Source organism: Conger conger, chromosome 5 (assembly GCF_963514075.1).
Source record: "Conger conger chromosome 5, fConCon1.1, whole genome shotgun sequence".
NCBI classification, from domain to species: domain Eukaryota; kingdom Metazoa; phylum Chordata; class Actinopteri; order Anguilliformes; family Congridae; genus Conger; species Conger conger.
Genome location: NC_083764.1, coordinates 27127799 through 27145125, shown reverse-complemented (window position 1 = coordinate 27145125; position 17327 = coordinate 27127799). Strand labels below are relative to the sequence as shown.

At 40.7% G+C, this 17327-nt stretch overlaps 1 protein-coding gene across 2 annotated transcripts in view; it reads right to left on the bottom strand.

Annotated features, from left to right (window-relative positions):
- LOC133128652 (forkhead box protein N3-like) overlaps positions 1-17327 on the bottom strand; it is a 68175-nt gene that overhangs the window by 31626 nt on the left and 19222 nt on the right. For both annotated transcript variants that reach the window (XM_061242355.1, XM_061242356.1), the window contains exons 2-3: positions 12899-13449; positions 3462-3598 (exon numbers count right to left, since the gene is read on the bottom strand). In XM_061242355.1, the coding sequence (XP_061098339.1) occupies positions 3462-3598; positions 12899-13423 (662 nt within the window). In that variant the 5' untranslated portion in view covers positions 13424-13449. The remainder of the gene's footprint in view (positions 1-3461; positions 3599-12898; positions 13450-17327) is intronic.

The following is a 17327-nucleotide window of genomic DNA, read 5'->3' as shown; positions in this document are numbered from 1 at the left end:
TACAGATACAAAAAGTTTCTAGCCAACAATAATATGTACACATAATCTTTGGTTGGCAGAGCTGAAAAATCACTGTGGGAAGGAAGTGCCAATGTGAAACAATTTTCTTTTGACCTGTTGCATAGTGCATGTTACTTGAGAAAGAGTTTACAGCAGCTAGGCTATATGGCCAGGCTTTAGTCTTCCACAGCTCTGACAATTAACTGCTTACTGTTATGTACGGTTCCGAAGACCCAAATGCAGACCGGGGATATTCCAAAATACAAAAATATATATATTACAGTCCAAGTCCAAAGCCAAGAGATCACAAGACAATAATGCCAAAGCGAGACGCAAAAGAAAAGTTTTTAAAAAAACAAGCAGGGTCAAAAATCCAGAAAATCAGAAGGGCTAGGCAAAATCAAAGTCGATGAAAGCAGAAGAATCAAATCCAAAACCAAATCAACAGAAGTGCAAACAAATCAAAGGGGCTAGGCAAACAAAAACAAAAACAGTCATATGGTTGTTTTAAGGAATCTCAATAAACAGTACTGGTAACTCGGCTCAGAATAATGATCAACGTTCGGACAAAGAACAAGGCAGAGACTGAGGTTTAAATACATAGGCAAATAGGCGGGGCACGGGAGTAAGGTGGGCTAACAAATAGACAACAGGTGAAGAATATAATAGGGTAATGATACAATAACAAGGGGGAAATGAAAACGAGGACTGGATGCACATAGACACACATGAAAGACATACGGCTCCGAATTATGGAATGGACATTTGCGTAGAGTTAAGAGACGTAGTGATAGCGAGAGGCAGGTGTGAACACTTTGCTGAAACTATCAGTGATAGAACAGAGAGGCGGAGTTGCAGAGCAGAATTGAAACGGGAGATAACATTAGTAAATTAGTTACGTGCTTAAATCTAAGTTACCCAATTGACTTTTAGTTCATTAGTTAGACAGACAGTGTGTTAATATAATTAATACTATACAATATCTATGTTAGTTGTTATTAGTAAGATTAGTGCTATGCAACATGAACTAGCGAAAAAGCAGGAAGTAAGAAAATGCGAGACTGGGAAGGAATCGTCGAAACCCGGAAATTACTGAAACCACCCGAATAGTGCAGCACGCAGCCAGGGGAGTGACTCTGCCTCGAAAATATATCGACACAGACATAACAGGAGATGATGAATGCAATGGACTGTAATTGATGACAATAAAATAATCATAAATATCAAGAATAACAATAATAAAACAGACAAAAATCTGAAATATTATAGCTTACACTACGGAAATAAAATACACCAATCAGCACTGTTTTTTTATTGAAATATATTGGTACATACTGGTGTTCACGATGACGTCTATCTTAAGAGATGCTCCAGGACCTGTAGGATTTTCCATATTTAACAAGAAATTAAGGCCACCCGCCATACTTAAAAATGCTTGCCATCTAATCAGTTTCACCATTCTTCCCTCCGTTGGAATGACATGGTACTGCATGTGGTGAAATTTATATCGGAATAGATGCATTTTAAAAATTTTTTTTTTTTTTTAATATGAAAAATGCACAATTAAGTGTTTATAGACAAGTTCATACAGTTTAAATCATTTTCAATTGTGGAAAAAACTGGTTTAACCTGGTGGTTTTAATGTTATGGCTGATCAGTGTATGTTTTTGGCTTGTTGCACTTCCATTAACAGAACTTCAATCAAAGTTTTTTCTTTTTTCGACAATCTCTTTAAAAAGCCAAAATTCCATATATGGTGTTTTAGGGGCATCAATTCATCAATTTTGTGCACATGCCTTTGATTTATGATTACTTGGTATTTATCAACATGTGGATACAAATAAAAGCTGTCTACGCCTCTTTCATGAATATGGTTAAAGGTGTTAGTTTGTTTCCGATCCCACAAACATTTTCAGACGGATTTCCGAAAATATTGATACATGAGGCCCAATGTGTTTATTCATGCAACTTTTGAATTGTATATTTTTGTTCTTATATTGGAACATGTTTTTTTGATGTAGAGAAATGGTATCAAGGATTTTTAGAATATCCATTTTCTTGTCTGCGAAGTGAGGGTTGTAAACCATGAGTGCGGCCAGGGGGAAGCTGGAGTTTTATTGCCCTGCTTTGGAAAGTATGAGGCTAATAATCATCTAAGTCACAATAATTTGAGAGGTCGACAACTCAACCACAAGGGGGCAAAGTGTTTAGGGTTCAATCATGAGAAGGAAATACCTGTGATGATGCAAGTAATGTAGTGTGCCAGCAACAACGTCCATTGTATGTAAAGGCACAATAATGGCGAACAACAGTTCACTCCTAAATACGTTTTATACATATTTTATTGTTCCCAATGAACAGCGTATGTTACAAAGTAGCTGTGAAGCATGTGGTGCTCAGAAGCTGGTAACAGCTTCTTGCCATCTGCCAATGGTTGCAAGGTAAGAACTGGAAAGCTCTGGGGTCATAACTCCAAGCTTCCACCATTTTTCTTTTTCCTTATTTATTCCAGAGTAATATCTGTGCTGATCATTTGTCATTTGTTTTTACCAGCTCACCGTATGCAAAGGAAGAGGAGACTGTATGGGGCATCACAGAAGGGACGTAATTTAAAACCAATCTGGGATTATCTACATCATTAAGCCCTCCCACCTGTCGGTCCTGCTGAATTCAGCATGGATATCCCAACCGTGCTGAGAAAACCGTTCTGGCCACGTTTGTAATTGTTCCGTTCCAGACCGTGTTTAAATGGAAGTGCCATTGGACATGCTATTGACATTACTGTCACTCTCCACATTTGACCAATTTCACCAATGATACGTCTCCTACTCTACCACCACACATTCCCTTCACCTCTTACGCTCTACTTGTTGTAAAAACCAACTCTGAGGTGACGTCTTTTACAGATGTATATAGGGATAGATGGTTGATTGACTGCTGACCTGCGTTTCATGCTGCGTTAAGGCTGCAACTCCAAAACCATATGGATAGGGAAATAACCACAGATGCTATTATGAGGGAAAATACTGAGTCTGTCTCACTCCACAGAACCTCTTGTCACCCAGGCACCCCTATTACATTGCCCTGTCTCACATTTAATCAGCGGGTTTTGTTCAAAAGCACCGAGGGCTTACCTTATTGTCATTACTTAACTTCATTATGTTATTCAGGTGTAAAATATTTTACCTTACTACTATCTGATAATTTTAATATCTAATTGGAGTGTAATTTCTTTCTTTCAACTAGAGTTTGGAAAAATATCTCAGCCAAGTGTGAAATAGTTGACACTAAGGTTTTCACTTAACTAATTGGAGTGTGAAATTAAGCTCTCTTGAAAATAAGACTGCTTTTGTTTGAAAGTAAATCAGAACAAGAAAGGATGGAGAGAATGAGAAAAGGGAGGACTGAGTGAGTGGGTAAATGAGTGAGTGGCCAGCACATTCAGCGAAAGTCTGTCTTACCTTTGATAGGCCTGCAGAGAAGCAGAGGGAGTGGTCAGCACCTGGGCATGGGGATGAAAGGGCGTCTTCTTCAGCGCCTGGATGAGATTCTGTCTATATTCTGCTTCTATGCACCACAGTGAGCCTTTCCCCATGCTCTGCAGAGACATAAACAAAACAAGAGCTATGAAGCTTTACATAAGCTTCATATCAGGGAGCTTGGCTATGACCTCATAGTTTTCTGTTAGTTTTCAATCCTGAGATCCGTATTGATTCAGACCTCAGATCCTGAATTGTTTCTGTAATTGCTACCAGCTGTATAGCTACCAGCTGTATACATGAATGTTATGTAACCTATAACAAATTACTCTGTATGAGTACTCACTCCAATGAGATCATGTAATTATTTCCTGAAAAGCTTAATACTCATATTACTCTAAGATTGAATGACCGCTTTTATGTTTGGGGTCAAATCAACCCCAACAGTTTAAATAAACACAAAATTATTGCAATAGAAAAATGTTGACACTTTGTGTGTCACCTTCTTATTGTCTCCCAAATGACTAACCTTTTATCTATAGGTATGACAAATCTGTGAAGTGAAAGTTTAGCGCTTGTATTGGAAATCGTCCACAAAGAAATTTGTATTTTCTTATATTTTATATCATTACAGAGGGTCAGAATAACCTCACACAGCACATACAATGTTGGTACAGAACTTCTGAAAACATATCATTATATTTATTGTGTATTTACTATTTAATAACGGCAAATTAGAAAATCATACAATATGAAGATGTTCAACTGGTTATTAAGAGATGTCAAACAATGGTGTCAAATTGACCCCAAGCATTATTTTAAGGTTTTCCCACCTACAGCCCCCCAGCTTTCACCCAGGGCATTCATATTTTAAATTGTCACAGTGGCATGGCTGACTGTGGCCTGTATAATTGGTCTTTGTGGCATACAGGGAGGGGTTTAATCAGTTTGGTGGTGTCTGTCATATCATGACTCAATCTACCCAATCTACTGTCTGCCTGAACCTACACAAGCACATAATGCTTCTCTCACACAGTAACCGACTGCACAGCTCAGCTGGTTGAACCAAAGAGAAAAAATCAACTGTGGCTAGTAGCATGCATGTTGGATGCCACATTCCAGAAGGAGAATTTAGTTTTTTGTTTTTTTTTATATACATGTATCCACATATTTTGCCTCGACCTGCAAGAAGCATAAAGCAATCCTCTTCACCAATTGCTACACATTTCTGCAAGCTGTGCAGGCTTAAAATTTGTCTTCTGAGAACAGAAAGACCCAGTGAGGTTTCAGCACAAAGTCGAAGCACACTCATCTACTGTATCTCTCAAAGTCCATAAAGCTAGCAACTTTAATAAAGAACTAGATCAGTTTACTTCTCTGCAAATCTCAGAGGAGCAGTGTGACCCAGATTAAATGAACAAACAATATCATTACCCTTTTCTTTTTCAGGAATTATGATTGAAGAGTTTTGTTCATACGACAGTGATTAGCTGACTCGGATGGGTTCACTGTACACTCTCAGGAAAAAATGGTTCCAAAAGGAATTGTGTGATTCCGTAGCAGAACCCTATCTACTTCAAAGCAAAATGGTTCTTTGTCTGGGAGCACATGTTACACCTATGATAGAGGGTTCCATAAAGAAGTTAAAAGAGTTCCTCTATGGAGACAAGCCAAAGAACCCTTCTTTCTGAGAGCGTCCTTCCAGGTCATTCTCATTTCTTTCAGCTGCGATCTCTATGGAGCTTTTTGAACGGGGTGCAGAAGTGTTTTAGGAGAATCACCAGACTTCACCGGCAGCAGAACCAGTGCTACGTTGCTAGGAAACCACTCAGTCATACCATCTTCCCTCTAAGGCACAGTGCAGAAATGCTTTATTGCTGACAGGCCACAGCCTGCATTACAGGAACGGTAAATGACCTTTGTGCCAGTCCATCACTCTAAATGGCTAAATTAGTGATGTGCATCACCAGGGGAGATGAGAAAATATTCCACTTCATTTGTACCCAAGACCTCATGGAGAAGAGAGGAGCGGCTTGCCCTCTTAACTTTGAAATACGCAGATAAAATTTGTGATCCTGAGGAACAGGATATAAAGATAAAAAGCATTTGGGGGCTGCTGGGTAGCTCATCCTGTTAAAGCTGAGCACAGTGACATTACCTGATATTTTTGCTTTGTGAAACAAACTGGATCCCCAGGATCTATAATATCAGATATCAACACTGGGCAAAAAGCCATCTTCAAAAGTTGAGTCTTGTTGAGTCTGCCTGGATGTAACTATACTGCCTGTCATGCCTACAGCAACTTTGTTGAATGTCAAATCTTCCCTCCCCCATTACTTTTTTTCAAACAGCCCTAAGAAGATTGATAGATGGTTAACTGTTAAAATAAAGGAAACACATCAGTAATGAGGGATACAAAGTAAATTGAAAGTAGGTGCTTCCACATGATGTTTTATAACTGAATGAATTAAACAATTATCATCCAGCACTGGGCAGGCCTTTTTATGTTCACTTCAATGACTAGGAGGAGAGACCTCAGTGACCTTGAAAGAGGGATGGCTGTTGGAGCACATTCGGCAGACATTTGGCAAAAAGGTGAGCAACTCTGAATCAGTTGACATATCGGAGCAGACAGTGTCATCAAGAACGGTCTGTTGGGAACACATGATTGGCTGATTAGATATTTGTATTGTATATTTGCCTAATAAGGTGATCATTGAATGTATATTCCAAATAGTGGCAATGGATGGGAAAGGGGTCATAACTATGTTTTCACACACTCAGCATGGGAACTTGGTTCATCCCACAAGTACCCACATTGCAAATGCGGAGAAAAAAAGAGAACACTCATTCGTTTTTTCTCCCTGCTGGCACTGAAGTGAACCCCGAATATATGCAAACTAGCTAAAATTTTTTGGAGATGGGGATTTTGAAAGCTGTAGATCAAGGTATGATAACGGCAGCAGATTGTCTGCACGCATCATAACATTTTATCACACCATCAAAAATGTGTAAAAGGCAGGACACCTTTCAAATGAAAAGTCTTTTCAGAAAGCTGTCACGGGGGATGAGGAGTTCCCTGTCCTCCAGGGACAAGCCTTACTGTTCATGCTTTGCAAATTCTGCTTCTAACAATATCATTTACAGGGAATTATGGGAAGGGGACACAGTTTCAGCTGCTGACCCTGTGCTTCACTCTCTGTGGTAGTTTGCAAATTATGTTCTGGCACCAGGAGCTCTATTGTGCAGTTGTCTATGTCCTGGGTAGTTAGGCTCAGCCTCAGACAACACAGGCCACTATGTGTATATTGTATTGTCTGTGGCCTGTATGGCTGCTTGTTTTTACCATAACAATGGTGAAGCCAAAGGCAAATTTCCCCCAGAAGTGGATAATAAAGTATCCATCCATGGTCTTCATTCATTTAGCTGACACTTTTATCCAAATTGATTAGACAAAGCAGGAGACAGAGTTAAGGACCTTGCTCAAGGGACCTTATCGTGGCTACACCGGGGATCAAACTACCAACCTTGCGGGTCCCAGTCATGTACCGGAACCACTAGGCTACAGGCTCCAAGCATCCATTTTCCCTGATATTCACAGCAGCATGATTTTGTCAGTTTCACTTGCTATATTTTAGAGGAACTGCTAAACTCATTTTCTTATTTTGCCCAGAAGCGTTTCCCATGTGTGAGATTATTTTTAGATCAAACACCCTTCCTCTCCTAATTAAGCTGTCTGCTCTCCATCAGTGTATTTCAGAACCACTTCTCAGATTACCACATCATGGCAGATATGTGAAACGTTCTTAAGACCCTACCCAAGATTAAAATGGCAAACATGCCATGAAATTCAGAACTCACACACAGTAATTGGACTGTCCAAACCAGTCAAAAATCCCATTCAAGACATGTTTAAATGTGTTTGCAAAATGCAGGAATGTGTGCGAGTGTATGTTTGTGCAAGTGTACGTGTTAATGTGTGCCTACCTGCCTGAGTTTTTGAGTGCATGTACATGTGCTCCAGAATTATTGGCACCCCTGACTGGCAATGCACAACAAATACTGAAATCAATGTTCTGCAATGGCCATCTCAAGTGCTGGACCTCAACCCAATCGAAAAACTGTGGACTGAACTGAAGAGGGCTGTTGATAATCTTGCAAGGTTCTGCAGTGAGGAATGGTCTAAAAACCCCCCAAATGTGTTCCTTAACCTTGTCAAGCATTACAGAAAAAGACTCCATTAGATAGACAAATAGATAAATCATTACATTTATATAGCGCTTTTCGAGACACTCACACCCGTGGACAATATTATAATGATGAAGTCTGAGAACTTCAGAATGCTATTTTACCTTCCATGAGTTAGCGCTCTTTGTGCATGTGGCAGCAGGGGGTGGATTACCCTTGTCTCCTAGGCAACAGACGAGGCACTGGGGGTGGGTGGAGGCAGGCGGGGGGGTGCAAGGTCTGTCTGATAGCATTGGCAGGAGGATCTTTCATCCTTACTAAGAGCTGAGACCCTCCGAAGGCAGAGAGCTGCATCCTCTCACAGATGATACACTTAATCCCTGTGTGTGTGTGCATTGAAATACCCACCATAACGAGCACTGCCCCCCACCCCACCCCACCCCACCATGTCAGCAGGCTGTCATTAAACATGCAGTTAAACTAGAAACTGGCAGAACACCAGAGGGGTCGATTGCCAGTATCTCACATTCCTCAGAATGCCATTTTTCCCTCTCACACCCTTAATTTAACAAAAGCGGCCAAATCCAAAGTCATATATTTTATCAGGATGGCAGCCAAATGTCACCCTCGCAAACAGACCCAAAAACCCTTTCTTACATTGCTTCTGGGTTAGCACAGGTGGGACTGATACAGGGATGCACGCACCTTCCTTATGATCCTGTACTTCAAGCTCATCAGAAAGGGGTCTCCAATATTATCTAAAAAGGGCTGGAGTGGGCCACATAAAAGTGTTTCCAGCCCAGGACAAAATGTGTACATATTCCAGCTGTAGCGGCTATTGCTGTTTGTTGAATCCAAAATGTGGGATGTGTCATTGCAATGAGCTTGACTATTGAAATTCACCGAACAAATTCACCGAAATTCCATCGGAAATGCATTTCCACAAAAAATGTAAATAATGATTTATCAAAGGTTTCGGATGTCAGTTTTTTTGTGGGAGCTGAACAAACTTCACGAGTGGTCTCAGCTTTTAGTATTGTGCGCGGGAATGAAAGAGCATGGTTGTAAAGCGTGTTTTCTTATTTTATTATTCCATTAATTCATATTTTATTAATATATATATAATATTTATTTTATTGACAGTGGCTAAATTATTTTCATAATATGGCAATTGGATATTATATAATAGCATTCAACATGGGTGATTCATTCATTCCGGTAATCCTGATTAATTAATGCTTAAGTGGAGTTGAATATAAATTCCATACACGTATGGGGTATGGCGTAGTCTACTACACCAACGAAAAAATGGGATAATGAGTTCAAGTTCAAGTTGCAAGTAACTGAAAAGTGTAAACACCAAAATGATCCCCAGATGTTGAGAAACTCCCACCATCTTGATTGAGGACCATTAGTTAATTAGTTGAAACAGGTGTCGTCAGGCTGGGTTAAAACAAAAACCTGCACCCACACTGGTCCTTCTTGAAGATTGGACACCCCTGCTTTCGGCTTTACTAATGCTAACACCGCATGTAGTGAGATTACCTTTGTAACTTTTGATAGCTTCACATGTTTGTTTATGAACAATTATTACAGCACCTACAGTACACAGCCAGCAGAGAAGGTCAGCAAGGTATGGGTGGAGAAAATACCAGTAAAGCATTGAAGAGAGTGTCTCACTCATAATTATACCTATTACACACTCAAACATGATTAAAATCATCCTCTTTTTGAACCTGAGGAGAAAATGGAGGACCCCCACCCTCCCCTTTAATAAATGGTGGCTGCTTGCTCATTAAAATGAGTGATTACACAGGTAGCCAATGAAAACTGTAGCCATTCTCATGCAGGTTGCCTGCTAACAAGGGAGTGATCTATTCAGCAAAGCAAAGAGTTCTTTACTCTCCTTATCACAGCAGTGGGTGAGCCCAGTATGACAGTTATAAAGGTATGAATTACACTTAACAGATGAACATTCTGGTTAAAATGAGCTCTGAGCGAGCTCTATGGAAGACAAATGCGGTCTAAGAGAAATTCCACAAGCAATAATTAATCCAGCAAACTCCTCACACACATGCAGAAAGAGAGAGGGGGGAGGGAGAGAGAGATGGAGTGGAAGAGATAGAGAAAGAGAGACATGGAGAGAAGCCAAATCGAAGCCACAACATGCTCTGTGATCTGTGAGTCAGAGGCTGTCGTTCCTGTCATTGTTCCAAGTGCCCTGGGAAGGTCACCAATCTGTCTGGCTGCATTAAGTGTATTTGCCACTGTCATCTACAGATATAAGAAGAGCAAAGGCTGTGCAATCTCAATCTCTACATCACCCTGCCTGCTGTAGCCACTTGCTGGTGCTGGTCTGGTCATATTTCTAGTCAGTACCTCATAGTTATTTCCTACAAGTCCTTCTTTAAGCCCCAAATCATGTTTGGTTAGAATATATTCATTTGATGATACAACTACACACAGCAGTATTGTTTTGTATTTTGTACTGTAATGTTTATGTTTGTGTATGTATGCGTAGGGTGTGTGTGCTCTATACTTTTGTACCTACATGTGTGAGTCTGTGTGTGTGGGTGAATGTATGTGGTCCATCATCCTGGACTGATGGAATTGTGTTTGTCATCCATGCTGTAGAGACTAATGACTCACCCACAGCACAATGTGCTCAGCTATCAAATATGGAGGCATATTCAGTATGCACAATGTACACAGCACACAAACAGAGGCATATTCATGGGGCATCCACGTCCCCTTCAGGCATTGCAATTAGCAGCATTGAATATGCGGAAATCTTCATTGCAGAAACTGAGGATTCATCACCATCATCTCCAACTCTTTAAATTGATGGAAATATGACTTGATATATTAACAAAAAGGCAATTGCTTTTGGCAAAAACCAGAAAGAACAGGTTTGAGGGAGGGAGAGGGGGAGTGAGTGAGGGAGAGAGAGAAAGAGAAAGAGAAAGAGAATGGGTAGGGGGAAGGCAGTCAAATTGATTCAGCCATTTGCTCTGAATGGGTGACATAACGTCTTTCAGCATAATGCATTATTTCAGCAGAGAGAGCCGTTTGTTTACTGTATTTGTAATTTATCATTTTTCATGGATAAGCCACTTACAATGTGTTCAAGGGCAATGTTTACAGCCAGCCCAGACTCGGTGGCTTTCATCCACAGGCTGAATGCCATCCTTGAATTTAAGTCCAGGATTTCATAGATCAGGTGAAGAGGGCCAAACCAGAGAAACTATTCAAGAGAATTTGACAAAAAGGACAAGAATGTGCAAAGTGCCTTCTTCCAGTAAGAAGATCTTCCCTTTGATCTTCTTCAACTGCTCAAAATGCCCTTGCTAATTATTATCATGTCAAAGTAATACATACAATACAATCTACTTGAAAGGGCTTTGGGTTCTGAAGACAGGTGTGCTTGGTTAAATGCCTATCCACACCAAGAACTATATCAAAGATAACTAACAATAACAATGTGAGTATCCACACTGCTGAACGATAATGTTCTGTAAATAGTCTCTTGGCATATTTTGCATGTGAAGCCCTGTAAATTCAGTTGGATTTTGATTGGCTGTCAGTGTTTTATCATACATGCAGCTGGAAAAAAAAAACTCTGTGAGAACTTTATTAGGTACACCTGGACACCAGCTTGTTGCAATGTAATGCAAATATTTAATCAGCCAAACATGTGGCAGCAACTGAAAGAATGCAAACGTAGTCAAGAGGTTCAGATGTTTTCAGAAAAAATCTAAATGTGATCTAAATGACTTTGACCATGGAATGATTGTTGGTGTCAGACAGGGTGGTTTGAATATCTCAGAAACTGCTGATCTCCTGGGATTTGCACACACAACAGTCTCCAGAGTTTGCAGAGAATGGTGCGAAAATCCAAAAACATCCAGTGAGAAGCAGTTCTGTGGGCAAAAACGTGTAATTAATGAGAGAGGGTCAGGAGCTTCTGATCACACCTCTTAAGTGAATAGGCTACAGTAGTAGAAGATTAGTAAGTAAAAAAAAAACTAAGCCTAATAAATACCAAATAAAGCGCTCAGCGAGTGCAGTTTGTCACTGCTGTTGTTGTTATGATTGTGGTGTGGACTGCCATCCACTTTAATTAGAACATAAAAATAAATAAAAAACTGTCACACACCATGACACACCCTGGGGAGGACAGAAGAGCTGGACACAGGGAGATATTAAAATTCTGGATTGCACTGGGGTTTTATTAGTTCACAGGACCGAGGTAGAGAGCAAGAGAGCACACAACTAGTAAACAAACAAAAAGTATTCTCCCTTCACCCTCACAGGATCCAGGTAAAACAATGGTTCCCCAGTCTCAGCTGCCTACTGTGGAAAGAAGTACACCTTATAAACTCCTGTACTGATTCGTAATGTAGTCCAGGTGTGTGTCTACTTAACCAGTTGGCATACGGTCCTCGCAGTGCCCTACTTCTTTCCCGCAAACCAAGCCAACATGCCACAGATATATTTACAATGATCCTTCTTGGTGTGAATGGCCATAAGCAGGAGGTCACACACCTAAAGGCTTGTACTGATCTGCTAGGAGCAGATGTCCCTCATATAAGTCTGTTTGCACATAATGTACATGCTAAATACAGAAAAACAAACATTAAATGACATTTACAGTGTGTGTTTTCAATCAATAAGAAACTAAAATTTAATTCACTCAATTTATGGGATCCAAACACTGAACTGTGGGCTTTAAAAACATAAGGTAATACCTGCAAATAGTATGTTTTTTTCCCAAAATAAAATCAGACTTCAATGTTTTTAAAGCCTGTGTTATATGATTGTTTTCTACAGTATACCCTTTGATCCTAAGCTCCACAAAATTACTTTTACAGGCTGTCATTTTGGTCAATATAAAATGAAGAAATAAAAAATACATATAGCTGAAAATGTAGAGAGTAATGCAATGGAGTGAGAGAGAGAGGTGATAACTGGGTCCATGCTTCAATGTACTGCTATATGCTTCAGCAATATTTTTACAACATATTTTCTGACTCCAAAACTTCTTGAATTTGATACTGAATTAGAGAAATGAGAAAAAGAGCAAGAGCAAGAGAGCTAGAGATAGAGAGAGAGAGAGAGCAAGTGCAAGAGATTCTGTTTATCTCTCATACATTTGGAGAGAGTGAGGGATCTAGGGTGACTGTAAATTCAAGGGTTTAACTACATTATATGAAATAAGTTACCAAACTTACCTGGCTTCGGTCCTTATCCACTTTCTTAAAACACTTATTCAGGGACAGATTGTGTCTCACAGAGTTCTTCCACCCAGTAGGGGCATTGGCAAAGTAGGGGAAGTGGTGCAGGATCCAGTTATAAATGTCTTTGACGGGCAGCCTCTTGGAGGGAGAGTCCTCAATTGCCATGAAAATGAGGCAGCTGAAAGAGTAGGGTGGCTTGCAGTTGGGGTTCTGCTTGAGGTCATAGTTGGAGTCGGAGGGCGCCGGTGGCGGGGAAGGTGAGGGTGGCGCACCGTCACTGCGGTCGGTCTCCATGACCGGGCTGACGCTACGCAGGACCTGCTCGCCAAAGCTGTGGAGCAGGTTGCTGCTCTCGTGGAGCCAGTTGAGGTTGGTCAGCTCCTCGTCCTCAGGCCGGGGGTTGGGTGCTGCGGGGTCTGCCTTGACCGCGGTATCCTGCGAGAGCCCCACCTGGGCAAACAGGCTCTGACCGTTGACCACGCTGACCCGGGACACTTCAGATTTCTTACTGGGGGGCATGACCGCACAATTTCAGACCAAAGGCCCTGTGAGGAGAGATGGAGTAGAGGCTTAAAGAAATTATCACAGCTTAAGGCTGCGATTGTATTTTTAAAGAATCATTGAGAGGTACAAAACACCCACACAACCCAAAAACACAGATACGCACACGCATGTGCACACATGCAATCGCATACGCATACACTCTTACCGCCAGAACCAATGGGGCGACATTGGCTCAGGCAGTAAGAGCAGTTGTCCGGCAGTTGGAGGGTCGCCGGTTCAATCCTGCCCTGAGTGTGTCAAAATGTCCCTGAGCAAGACACCCAACCCCCAAATGCTCCTGACAAGCTGGTTGGTGCCTTGCATGGCAGCCACTCACCATTGGTGTGTGAATGTGTATGAACGGGTGAACGAGAAGCATCAATTGTACAGCGCTTTGGATAAAGGTGCTATATAACTGCCAACTGTGACAGGATAGCCAGCAACGGAGTTCTTTTATTTTTTTTCTTCGTTTTCTTTTTTCTTAGGAAGTGCAGATATTTACAGTGGAAAAATCAGGACACGTAAAAAACAGAAAACAAAACAAAAACTTTACAAAAACAAAAGAAATGGGCATAAGTTGCCAGGCTATGTCTAAAGGCCCTTGACAGACTTTACCATTGTACCATACCTTCTCTCTCAACCATCTCCCCCATACTCAGGCCATGGGGCCTAATACAGCCTAAGGCTAGCTGTAGCCCCACCCACTGGGTAACCCCAACTCTAGCATTATTCAGGAAACTAAACAACATATTTCTTACCAAATAAATTAACCAAGTAAGCAAACTCAAAACAAACAAAGATATTAAACATTTTTCTCTCGTGCAGACCACTCAGTGTAGATAAAATGTCCGTGTTTGTCGCATAGACTGTATAAAGAATAGGTTTGTCGTTTCCATTAAAACACCCGTCTACGTGGTCTAGTCCACGTTCAGTAATAATTAGGTTTTAACCAATAAATGAGAATATTTTTTACAGCCAGAGCCAATGTTTGCATTTCTTGATTCCAGACAAAACTCATACAGATGAAGGGTGAACATGACCAAACATATGAACAGAATATTTTGCATTTGAGGTTTTTCAAAAATTAATTGCTTGCAAAATACCGGTAGGCATTTCCCCTCATTCTAAAACAACATTGTTTCTTTGATGGAAGTTAAAGTGACGGAAATAGTGCTTAATGATGGTAAACCAGTAATGCAAAGCAGTATGAAGACAGTATTGATAATGGAAGTGGACATGCTGCCTGTGCGTCACAGCTCAGTCTGTGACACCAACCATTTACCATCATTTTATATTCACTCACCCAAAAACATGCTACACTCACAGACTACCTGACACATACACCCACACATATACACTCACTAATCACTTTATTAGGAACACCTGTACACCTACTTATCTAATCAGCCAATCGTGTGGCAGCAGTGCAATGCATAAAATCATGCAAATATGGGTCAGGAGCTTCAGTTAATGCTCACATTAACCATCATAATGGAGGGAAAAAAATTATCTAAGTGACTGTGACCATGGAATGATTGTTGGTGCCAAGGAGGGTGGTTTGAGTATCTCAGAAACTGCTTTTCACATAGAGTTTGCAGAGAATGATGCAAAAAACAAAAAACATCCAGTGAGCAGCAGTTCTGCAGACATAAACACCTTGTTATTGAGTCAGGGGAGAAGGGCCAGACTGGTCAAAGCTGACAGGAAGATGAGAATAACGCAAAAAACTACAGCAACAGATGACTTAAGTCTAAAAAATAAGTCTAAAATACCTAATAAAGTGCTCACTGAATGTACATTCACTCACAAATCCACACTCGCACTCAATTCCAGATTGACAGAAACACACACACACACACACACACTCATTCACATACTGTATGCATGCATATACACACAAACACTCCTACAGTGCCTCCATTTAGAGCACTTTAAATTGGTAAATTTGCTAATGCAGTTTTGAGACCAGCAGGCCCTGCTAAATCAAGCAGGATCATGCAGGACACACGTGACAGCACATCCTTTCAGCCCTAAATAAAGCGCAGATTTTATGGTCTGGATACCATATGATTATCGTCTAATCCACCTTCCTTTAAATGGACTGAACCGGCAGCAGTTAATGGTGCTTGCACCCTTCCTGAGAGTGTAATTACAGTAAGACGGTCATGTGTATATGGATTAAGACTTCATTTCACAATGTCTACGATCCTATGCTGCCACTGTGACATGCCAGCTTGTAATATCACCACCACCGATGCGGACTCTGGATCAGTGTTTAGAGCACTGGCTTGTTCAGTTCTCTTCTGCCCTGCTACCTCCACCACACAAGTTACAGTATTTCCATGAAAGTGTGCCCTGCTGAAAAAAATAGCCCAAGCTAGGTTTTGAAACATCTGGAGCTTGTTGACCGGTTCAGACCAGGTCCTATACCAGCTTTATTACCAGCTTGGCCATGCTGGTTGACCAGCTCATACCCAGCTAGACCAGAACTTTCTATTTTCAAGCTATTACAGCAGGGTACCCCTAACCTTTATCAAACCCTAATCCTCACAGAGGATCATGGTCTATTTATCAGGCCATCACAAATCCTGTAGGGTTCAAGGCAACTGTGCGGTCAGTCACTGAACTTGAATTTTATGTGGCCAGAACCACCACCACTTTCAGCAGACCAGAATAGTCCATATGCAGGAAAAAAAAAAGATGGTCATGCTCTGTTCTCACAAGAGCAGAGGTGTCACACTGAATTCACAGGGGGGACGCTGCATCTGTGGGTTTTGTGCTTCCCTTTCAACTGCCAATTGACAAACAATGACTGAAATGAACCACTGGTGCCAAGAATACCCTGATAACCAGCTGACGCTGGAGTTTGAAATCTGTGACGTCGAGTATATGAGCAATGTTAGACATAAGCCCAAAAGACACAGGCTCGCTTGTCAGACAGACAGAAGAGGGAGTTAGACATAACCAACATGCAACTTTTTAAATAATCTTTGAAAGATCTTTCAGGCTCCATAGGCAAAACATTTTTTTCATTATGATTCAGAAACCTGCTTTGGCCTTAAGCAGTGCTGAAATACTGTTGTTTTTCCACTGCCCAGACCTGTGATATATTTTCTGCCCAAAGCTGTGAGCTGAGTCACCATTTCCAAGGCTTGAAAAGCAGGGTAGCCATCACTTCTTACTTCCTGGGTTTTATTAACAACCATTTTATAATAGCATTAAATTTATTTTCAGAAACATGGCATTGTGTTTTCATTTGATTGTATTTTATGGTGACAACCATTGCTTTGACAAATGGGCATAGACAGAGTCAAGTGATTATGAAATGATTTGAGACCATATTTGCAGCTGCTTTTTTATTTCCTGCATGCTATATTTAGAAATGTAAACAAACACATAGAAATTTAAAAACAGTAATTAATGTTAAGAGCTGAATATCTGTGTTTGTGCTTTCCTTGAGGACCAAAGGCAATCACTGTCTCCACTTTCATAATATGATCAGACTTTAAGTTTCTACACAAAATGCACAAGGGTTGAGCATAAGATGGATAACAAGGTGAGAAAAAATAGCCTACTGAGAGCCATTAAAGTCACGGCGAAGGGTCTAGTGAACCAAATTCCAAAGACGTTAGCTACCTTGGAGAAACATTGATAGAATATAAATTCTTTACTCAGAATTTCTCCAGAGGAATTATCATTGTTGTCATTTTTGCTGTTGCATACTTGCACAAAAATACTTGTACATAGTACAATACTTGTTGTAAAGGCTCTCTGGAACAAAAGTCCATCTACAAGCTTCTCTGACCAGTACAGTCTCTCAGTATAGGCAATGCCTCCTCCATGTGCAAGCAACTACAGTATACATTCTGTTCAGCTTACA